Here is a 10,918-nt window from a genome sequence, read left to right on the forward strand (position 1 = left end):
TGAAGAAACTTCTCAAGTACTTCTCTGTTTTACGTTAGATATCAAGTGTATTAAACACATTCCCATCTACGTTGCTAACTTGGGCCCTTGTTGAAAGACGTGGAAGAGCTAGAATTGTTTTCCTTTCTACAAACCCTGTAGTGAAGCCCTAGGAGAGTCCATTTACCTATCTCAGGGCTGGTTTTGTGATTTCTCAATTGCTTACAGAACGCCCTACCTAAGATTGCTTGGTCATGACAGAAGGCTTCTCTCATGTTCCCAATGCTCAGGTTTCTATGGAAACAGTAGGGGGCATTTGATACAATTTTAAAGCATATAATTGCATCACTCTATCAGCAACATAAGATTGATGCAGACAATGTAAAATTAAAGACGATAGAAAAATGGTACAGCGGAGAAAATGTGTGGCTGCTTATATTTAGCTCCTGAAGGAGAAATAATCCCATCTGGGTTTGAAGGTAAATAACAAACAACAAAAAGGTACCCTTAAGTTATAGCAAGAGGAGTGTCATTCTAGTCTAATTTAAATGATTTTCGCTTCCAGCCTTCTTCGTCATCTTCGTCATCATATACCTAGCTTTCAGCTCGGCTTTTCTCCGAAGAGTTTGTTCTCATCAAGACTTGGAACTCTTTAAACTGTGTAGTGTTGTTGAATTGTATCAATGTCCAGTCCCTTCAGCTTCACCACTGATTCAACATGCCCCTTGAGGGTGTTTAGCTCCCGCAGCCTGTAAAAACCATCCTTCATGAGTATCAAGGTACTAACAGAAGATCGTAGAAAAACAAAAGCTTTTTCGTTTCCCCGTTCATTGAATATGAAACATAAGGAATACGGCTTGCTTACCTTGCCATCTCAGCCCTCCGCTTGGCTTGCTCGGCGATCTCAGAAAGCTCCCTGTAACTATTCTTTTCAGAAAACATATTGTGGGAGGTCTCAGGAGGTTGAAGGCCGTGGAGGGTCCTCTGAGCTGTGGCCCACTGAGCTTCTCTCTCTTCTTTGCCGTAGTCTTTCTTTGTAGTAAAGGCAGTCTGTTACAAGAAGATAGCGAATGAGCAAATAAGAAAGACACCGAGGCAGAGAAACAGACTCAGACTCAGGATTTTGTTATGAAAAAATATACCTTGTTCTCCAAGAGATTATCCCAAGCCTTCCCACTCAAAATGTAGCGGATTGCGAATTTGAGGATATCAAGCGGCACATATGTCACCACGCTAAATAGCCAGATTACTCCAGCCCATCCCCAGCCGCACCCCTCAATACGTGCGAAACCCCAATTTGCATAGACCGCTATCAATGTTGCGACCTGTCATTCAAGAATGGTTCAAGGCGATGTGTTAGGGTTGCTAATAATCTGATCTGATTCATTTTCTAAAATATAAGCAAAATATTTGACATCCAGAATGAGGATCTCAAGATTATCATTGGCAGAAGGTTAATGAAGCACATTGCCATGCTTTAAAAAACATGAAGCAGGCCATAACAAAGTAAGCCTGGTAGGGATGGTTGTTTAACAAATAGTTATAAAGCCGATAGAATAAATCCTTACCAGCTGAGCAGCTACAAATGCACCAAGGAGAAGGAATCCAGGACGTTCAACAAAAGACCAACTGCGAGATCTTGTGACAAAAATAAGTGCCTGGCTCACGATACTCACTTGTAAATACAAGGCTGCCATCATTTCCTCATTGTTTTCTCTCAGTGACCTTACACCAAACTTATCCTGCATAACCGAAAATGTATAAATACATAAAAACCTGAATAAACGAAACCACAAACCGGTAGTGAGATTGAGGAGTATTCTTACTGAAAAGAAGTCGGTGTCTTTCATAATCCAGAAGAATAATACTGTCATCAGTGCCATGTAACCTCCAAGCACAATGCCAGTACTAAATATCTCTTTAAGTTTCCAACTATCGGGCTGCGGAGATGGCTTCACTCGATCCTTTGAAATTGTCATGATCGTTCCTAGACGTTTGATGATAAACAAAGTCAGAATTGTTCTTAAGATAATTCAGTTAAATAATAACTTGCACGAAGAGAATGATGCAAATTTACAGAGTAAACTCAAGATCTCACCATCATTTAGAATAGCAATGATCAAAACCATGAATGGGGCGAAGTCAAACTTCCATATCAGGGCAATAAACATGAAGCCAAACTGCCATTTTGAGAAGAAATAGAACAAGAATTTGAATCAGTGTCTCGGATTGATAATAGCAGGATAACTTCACATGTAATTTGGTACTTACGACAATACGAATGGTGATTGAAACTGCATATATCTGCCAAAGAGAACGACCAGATCAGAGATAGTTAAACTCTCACAAATTCTACTCCTTTGGACACAGAAATAAAACAAGCAGAAAATGTAACTAACAGTGTAGTTCTTCATCCTTTGGAATATAGCCCTGCTGGTCAGCACTGCACTTATAATAACACTAAGTCCTGGTTCAGTGAGGACAATGTCAGAAGCACCTCTGGCAGCATCAGTTGCATCAGCAACGGCAATTCCAATATCTGCCTTCTTCAGAGCAGGGGCATCATTAACACCATCTCCTGTCATTCCACAGATGTGCTTCCTCTCCTGTAGCCTCTTCACAATTTCATATTTGTGTTCTGTAAAAAATATATAAAAAAAAGTGTTAAGACTAAGAAACATGATAAAAAGTAATCAAAATCCTAAAAAATAATCATCAATAAAAAAAAATGAAAGTCAGTAAAAAACAATGCTAAAATTGGTGTGGGGAGAAGGGGCTGAAAATGCACAATCTTTGAGAGAGAGAGAGAGAAACATTGATAATAAGGCAGCTGAAGTCACCTGGAAAAACTCCAGCAAATCCATCGGCCTTTTCAATCAACTCATCCACAGGGAGAGCCGCAATAGAAGCATCTTTGTCTTGGCCGAGCAATGCAGAAGAGGGATACATGTTTGTTCCCATTCCAAGCCTCCTGCCAGTTTCCTTGCCAATTGCAAGCTGATCCCCTGGACATCGAGGAAACAACAAACAAAATCTAAGAAATCGCATCAGAGCAAATTTCCAAGGGAGATTGAAACAAAATTTACCAGTAATCATCTTAACATTAACACCAAGGTGGAGAGCTCTTCTGATGGTTTCAGCACTGTCATGCCTGGGAGGATCGAACAAGGGCAACAAACCAACTAGCTGCCATGGTGCACCTGCAGCATCTTTTGATTTCTCAGGTACTTCCTGCATACATTTCATTAAATGAAAGAAACAATAAGATCGGGTTTGTTTGAATAGCACAGTGACAGGATGTAGATAAACACTAAATTGCAGACCTGTTTTGCAACACCTAAAGATCGAAGTCCACGTTCAGCAAACTTGTCAATCACAGAATGAACCTTCTTCTTAACATCTTCCTTGCAATTGCACAGAGTTAATATCTGCATAGAAACATAAAATAGGGAATGAGCAGGTGGTTATTACTCTGAATGCTGATCCCTGAATTGGTAAAAGGAAAAGCATCTTACCTGCTCGGGGGCACCCTTGCTAGCCCGGTGCCAGTTTCCATCAGAATCAATGTAGGTCAGAGCAGTCCTCTTGTCCACAGGGTTGAATGGAAGGAAATGAACCTCTCTGATCCCAGCTCGTGCCTGCCAAACAATGAAAATTATAACAGTTAAGTCCTGATTTTTTGTGCAACCTCAGATATAGAGAACTTGGAGAAAACTGCATTGAAATGGCTATACCTCCTTCGGGTCTGCAAGCATCCCTACAATCGCAGCATCAATAGCATCCTGATTTTCAGTCCTTGAAGCTCTTGCTGCAAGAAGCATAACATGCTCCTTCTCCATACCCTTTGCAAACACTTCAATCAAGCTCCTATCAACAGTAAGCTTGTTCAGAGTTAGAGTCCCAGTTTTGTCACTGCAAAGAACATCCATTCCTGCCATTTCCTCGATGGCAGTCATTCTCTTGGTAATAGCACCCTGTTGAGAAAGTCTGTGGGAACCAATAGCCATGGTGACGGATAAAACAGTAGGCATAGCAATAGGAATTCCTCCAATCAAGAGAACCAGCAAGTTGTCAATTCCATCTCTGTACTTGCGATGTTGTATAGGGTACATCACAATAAGCTCGGCGATTATTCCAACAGCAATTGAGCAAATACAGAAATTACCAATGGCAGTAAGAACTTTCTGGAAATGTCCAACTTGATTGGTGCTGTCCACAAGATGGGCAGCCTTACCGAAAAAGGTGTGCACACCAGTGGCAATCACAACTGCTTCAATTTCACCTTGTTTACATGTTGAGCCAGAAAACACTTCATCTGAAGGGTTCTTGGTGACAGGAAGTGACTCCCCAGTAAGGGCAGATTGATCAATCTTTAAAGGATCACCCTCGAGAAGACGAGCATCAGCTGGAACGATGTCTCCCAATTTAATGCTGATAATGTCTCCTGGAACCAAGATTGAAGCATCTTGCTCGCTCCATCGGCCATCTCTCAGAACCTGAATTTTTTTCAACATAAATGATTAAATAATCTTGCAGTAGATGCAAGAACTAAAGTATAGAGCAAGAACTTGTGAAGTTCAGTCATCACCTTAGTCTTAGGAGCAAGACCAGCCATGAGGGCTGCTGCTGCATTACCAGCATTGTTTTCCTCTATGAAACTAATAGTGGAGTTGATCACCAACAACACAACAATCCCAACAAAATCCTGCCAATCTGGAGGCCTTCCACCACCATTAGCCAAGGCTATGGCCATCAATGCAGCAGCTTCCATGACCCATGACAATGGATTCCACATAAATCCCAGAAACTTGAGAACCTTGCTCTCCTGCTCATCAAACACCAAACCTCAAATTTAGCAGAAAACTCAGTAGAATCAAATAGCTAACACTCTTATTAATATGTTCTTCCATTTTTTTGTTCAATGATGAGTAAAAAGTTACAAAAACTGACCTTTTTCTCTTCTAGTTTGTTTGGTCCAAACACTTGAAGCCTGCTGGCTCCTTCGTCTGCCGACAGACCTTCTCTTGTGCATTTCAGCTGCTCAAAGACTTCCTCCATGGGAATCCTCTCCTGCAAAGAAAACAACATTAACTACTAAGAAACAAGAAAAACATTCCATGATTATCATGAACCAACTCAAAATGACACACCATATACCTTCTTACAGTACCATCACAAAATCTAACTGACAAGAGTACATACACTATGTCATACCAAAAGTTTGTTCAACTATTGTCCATTTTTTTATATCCTTAATAAAATTAAACCATTTTTTTTTCATTTTTTTTTGTTGGATTTGGGAACTTGGATTGCCAATTGGAAACAATATTTGTCTACTACATCTTGTATAACAATTTCTTGAGTGAAAAATCATAATGGAAATAAAATTATAAACCCAAAATTTTTCACAAGCTGGCATACAAAACTATGGTGTGGAAACATGGGCAGCAGATAACATATCAGCTTGAGCTGTGGGTGGTCAATGAATCCACCATGGTCAAATATTTTGTCTTCAAAGTCTCCAAAATTAAAAAAAATTCAACCACCTTGCTTAATTAACACTAAAAGTCCAAACATTATATTAAAAAAAAAATTCTTTCTGCTCAATAAGCTAACACCAAAAAGGGACTACAACTGTAAAGTACAAAATCCATATTGCTCAAACTATACAGATCATTATTAATAATTAAAAAAAAAAAAAAAACATATTTTGTTTGTGTTAAAAAAAGCATGTGGTTAGGTTAAAAAAAAAAAGAATCAACCATAGAAAAAACCCTAAAATTATTATGTTTGCCTCAAATATAAACACTATTCATAAAATTCTTTAAATGGTCATTAAATCAAATTTAAACAACTACAATACAGGCGTCAAAAGACGCGTTATCTAAAAACACAGAAACAAAATCATTATGTTTGCGTCAAATATAAACACTAAAAAATTATCTTAAATTTTTTATTATTTTATCAAAATAAAATTATCTGAGAAAAATAAATAAATGGATTTGCTCCAATGTTATTTTATCCCTGCAATACCTGAACCAATCCGGGTTTTAAATAGCTTTAATTCAAAGTTAAAAATATGATAAATTAATCCAAATTATCCTTATTATGATAAAAAAAATAAATTATTTCAAAGATAAAACTATAATAAATTCATAAAAATTATCCCTATTATTATAAAAGAAAATTGAAAAGACAATCCACGTCATCATTTAAGGGAAAACCTCACGTGAAGATGGAGTAAAAAACCCTCGGAGTTTCCAAAAGGCAACGTTTATTATTTATGGTAATATTTTATTTATTTAAAGTTTTGGTTGATTTTGTTGATATATATAAAAGTCAAAATTATCGCCGAAATTAATGGCCTGCAAAATAAGGCAGGTCTTCGACTTGATTAGATATTTTTTTCTTAACGTAACTGAAAATTCAAAATAAAATTATTTTATTTATTTAGTTGCCTTTTCGAAGACGTAAAAATAAATTTTTTAAAAGAAAAATCGAACTTGAGATTAGAATTGTGGTCTATAATTAAGGTAAAAATCAAAGTAAATACAAAAATAATAATTTCAAGGTGAAAAAAATTAATCACAACATACAAGATCGAAGATTGATTTTAGAGAACTCAAAAACTAAGGAAAAAAATCAGTATTTAAGTATGAACAGAAGAATGATTCCATATAGTTTTTCGAAAAATCTCCTAAAGAAAACAGCGTGATTATTTTCTCAGAAACCAAACACGTGCATATATATATATATATATATATATATATATATAGAGAGAGAGAGAGAGAGAGAGAGAGATAGTTCGATAGGTAATGGTAGACATGATGATTTCATTGCTTTCACTTTCTCAGCAACCAAACACACATGCAAACAAAAAAAGGGTAAAAGAGAGGGTGAAGAAGAGGAAGAAAAGAGTACATACCAGATCAACAGACTCATTTTTTATCTCCTCAAGACTGATGCCGCCCTTGCTGGACATGGTTTAGCCTTGCTAGAGAAAACCCTCGAAATATAAACAAAATTCAAGAGAAAACTACAGAATCATAGTAATATTAGCTAGGGGGGTGGAGAATTTAGAGGGAGAAAAGATGAGAGTGCTCTGAAGAAGAAGAAGAAGGCGTGGGGTAGGGGAGTTGCTTGAGCTAGAATTTATACAGAGGTGGGGGGCTTACATGGCAGGGAGATTTGTGGGATTTGCAGTAGAGAGATGCCACGCGCGGGTCTTGAGACACGAGTGGGTGTTGGAATTTAATAGGGACTCTCGACTCCCTATCGGGCAAGATTTGACCCGCCCGAGTTGATCCCTCCCCCCGCCATTTTCTATTTGTAATGGCCAATGGGCATGCCCTCCTACGATATATTCAACTCAAATTGAGGTGGTTACCAATTTTCAATTAATTGAATGTTGACTGAGAGGAAATAAAATGAAAGTTTGATTTGTACTGGAATACGAGATTTTAATTAGCAAAATTTTTAAATATTAAAAAAATCATGATTTTATCCTCTCGGATAGGATATGGATTGATTCAAGATTCATAAAAAATCAGAAAAGAATTTTATGTAAGTAACTCATTAAAAAACAAGATTACCCTTCGATGATTTAATATTTAGATCTCTGTTTAATAGAATATTATTCAAAATAAATTAAATAAAATATTCCTTATGAAAGTTGTTCGATTACAAGAATTATTGTAAATATTAGTTGGAATACCAAGTTAGGTTTAGAATTGTCAATTGCATACTAAAAAACAATAAAAAGGTAACAAACAATAACGAAATTATTCTAAATTAAATAATTAAAAATTAAATTTTCAAGATCTATAAACATATTTTTTATTGGGAAAGTGTTTTAAATTATGACTATAGTAAGAATTAGTCAGACCCTCAAACTAGCTATATATTCAACATGAAAAATAAAATTGATCTAAGGTCTAATCATGCACGACTCCAAATTTTTATATTTTTTTATTATATTGGCTAGTATTGAATATATCAATGCTCTTGAGATAAACAGTAGTTTAAAATTAAAAACCAAGATATAAAATTTTAAAATAATCCAATTCCCAAGTAAAATCAAGAAGTATTTGATTTTAGTGTTTGTCTGTGCCATGATTGAGTTACAATTTATCTAAGTCTGCATGAATAATAAGTTTTTATAATTTTAATTAAAGTTTATTTTTACTTATACAATATATGTTAAATAATAATATATATATATATATAATTGGAATTTATTTTTTAATCTATAATTTAAATAAAAAAATATATTTTTACTTATAAATTATATTTGAGATAAAAAATTTATAAAATTATAATTTTGTGTGAAATGATTGACTGGTTGACATTTTAAAAGCAATATATATTTAAATATTATTTTTTGAAAGCGTGATAATTATTTTATTGTGCTTGAAAATAGTGATATTTATTAAATATAATGTTTTAGAAGCGTAATAAAATGAAAATATATTATTTTGCTGAATTTTTAAAAAATGTTGTTATCCCACCAAAAGTTTTAATATACTATGATAATTTTAGAAGAAAAACCAAGCTTCTGTCCCCTTGAAAACCCTAATTTATTTTAATTAATTAATTTCCCAGGGCTGTCTTCTCATGTCCCCATAACCACCGTAAGTTTCCAACACCAAGAGTTATTATTGGCAAAATTGTTAAACCGGTCCGGCTGACGGTTTGATATGAAAATCTGAGGATTTGAAACCTCATCTATGTTGGATTTCTAGTAATTAAATCAATCAGATAATTTATTAACCTGGCAAGGATTTGAATGATATTGTTAACTCCATCTAATCCAGTTTAAACCCTGTCATGTCAACACTAAATACAAATAAATATATAAAACATTGTGATGGCAATTAAAATAATTCATCCGATAATCCACAAGCTTACAATTTTTCCCGAGGTAGCTGTCTAACAATTATCAATAACGAGAGATCTTAGAGATAAGGCTGATTTTTTTATTGTTTTCTGGGATTCTGAAAACCCTTTGATTTGTTTCAAGTACAATGTTGTATCTTCACCGTACGTTTGTTTCATGGGATCAAAGGTTGTGGGACTTTTCAAAGTGATTAAATGCTAGAATTTCGGCAGGAAAATTGGGAGAGTGTTTGTTAGGAGTCAAAATTCTCTGTTTGTTATTAATCTAAAGATGTTTGTTAAACAGAATATTACAATAATTGAGTTGATTTAATTAGTTAAGTTTTTAGTTCCAAAATTAATTTATTTTGATTTTTGGCTTTAATTATAGACAATGGTGATTTAATTTCATTCTAAAAAGTATTTCGATAAATAAAAATAAACTTGGTTTGTGAAATTTAAAGCTAGTTTTTTATCCCCTAGTTTAAACAAACCAACATTATTTTTATTTTTAATTATTAAAATAAAACATTTGAATTAACTTGTCAAACTTACAAACTTAACGTGGTATACAATAAAATAAAATAAAATAATTTTAATTTATCAAAATAAATCTAATTTTTAAATATGAAACTAGTTTTTTTTATTATTTTTCATAAAAAAAAACCTCCAAATCCAACTAGGCTATGCAGTCCACGTGAACTTGTCTTGGATTAAAATATAAAAAAATATGGTCTAACTTGTAAATTGGTTATTAAACTTAGAGGGTGTTTGGGAGTGTGGTAGCTGTTGCTTTTCAAATAGCTTTTCGTGCCGAAAAGTATGCCAATAATATTTTTTTATTTTTTAAAAATTATTTTTGATATCAGCACATCAAAACGATCCAGAAAGTAACTCAATTTTGATAAAAAAAAAAAAAAAATTTGAAATTGGGCAAAAGCCGTTTTAAACTTAACTTAACTTGGTGGATTAACTTAAAACTCGATAAATTTGGGATTTGACCATGGCTGTTTTTCCATAATAAATAAGAGGTACTTGATTCAACTTGATAGATTGAAAAACTCAGTCTGATTCATCATCCAAACAATTCATTTTACTGATTTATTTTAAAAAAAATTATGAATTAACTTATTTAATCAATGATTTAGATATTATCTCAAATTAAACACATAATACTTGTGTGAGCTTAGTAAGTATGAGTTGAACTCATATCTTTGGTTGGTAGGGTTTGTATGTTATTGAAACGGTATATATAAAAAACCAAACATGCACTAATTTTTAATATCTCCTAGGAGCTCCAATAAGGGCTTGTTAATTTCCAAAAGTAGTTAAAAAAACTATAAAGTGCATTAGTCTAATTATTGAAAATTTAACTATTTTTTATTATTATTAACATGGGTGTCTGGGTCAGGTTGCATACACATTAACTAATCTCACGAGTCATGAAGTTAACGACTATGAAAGCTTCTAGTAGCTCTGAGATTTATGGGACTCGAATTAGTAATTTTTAAAAAATAAATCTAGAATTTGATTAGTTAAAATACACCCTACAAGCTTAAAATCTAACTACTTGATCCTTGTATTACATGGCTTTGTCAAGGGCCATGTTTACTTAATATATCTTGGTTATTGCATGTGACTCTTCAAATACGACGACTTGGATGCTACAAGATATCCATGGGAAGAGAGATGCCAATATCCACCGTCCAGCAATAGGTACTTGATAATACATGACATGTTGGTGGAATATAGATGACGAAGGAGATTTATCTTTTTTATTCGTAAGTTTTGGATTATTATATAAAAAAAAACATTAAATCTATTTGAATATGTCAACTAATATAATATAATATAAGAGTTATATTCCTATAATCGCTCGGAGAATGTATTTAATGTCGTTTAATGTGTTATCTTCTATGACAATACCAGCAGTGGCATTGATCTCTTGGTTGACTATAAAAATCAGCATGACCTTGCAATTTGCTCGAGGAGGACCGGAACGCTATGTTCTGCTATATGCAATAAATTACGAAAGCAACCGGGAGAAAATTTGTCCTCGACGGCC

General features: G+C 34.1%; 1 protein-coding gene across 1 annotated transcript; it reads right to left on the minus strand.

Annotated features, from left to right (window-relative positions):
- Positions 1-387: 387 nt before the first annotated feature.
- On the minus strand, positions 388-7,199 carry LOC118037628 (plasma membrane ATPase 4). Its single transcript, XM_035043674.2, has 16 exons — positions 6,905-7,199; positions 4,930-5,049; positions 4,568-4,804; positions 3,714-4,475; positions 3,495-3,617; positions 3,303-3,407; positions 3,066-3,210; positions 2,820-2,984; positions 2,379-2,617; positions 2,251-2,283; positions 2,078-2,159; positions 1,806-1,966; positions 1,548-1,721; positions 1,122-1,304; positions 845-1,029; positions 388-728 (listed from the first exon to the last, which is right to left on the minus strand). The coding sequence occupies exons 1-16, from the start codon at positions 6,959-6,961 to the stop codon at positions 632-634; spliced, it is 2,868 nt and encodes a 955-aa protein (XP_034899565.1). The 5' UTR covers positions 6,962-7,199; the 3' UTR covers positions 388-631.
- Positions 7,200-10,918: the final 3,719 nt, after the last annotated feature.

This window comes from Populus alba, chromosome 6, assembly GCF_005239225.2.
Source record: "Populus alba chromosome 6, ASM523922v2, whole genome shotgun sequence".
In the NCBI taxonomy this organism is placed as follows: Eukaryota; Viridiplantae; Streptophyta; class Magnoliopsida; order Malpighiales; family Salicaceae; genus Populus; species Populus alba.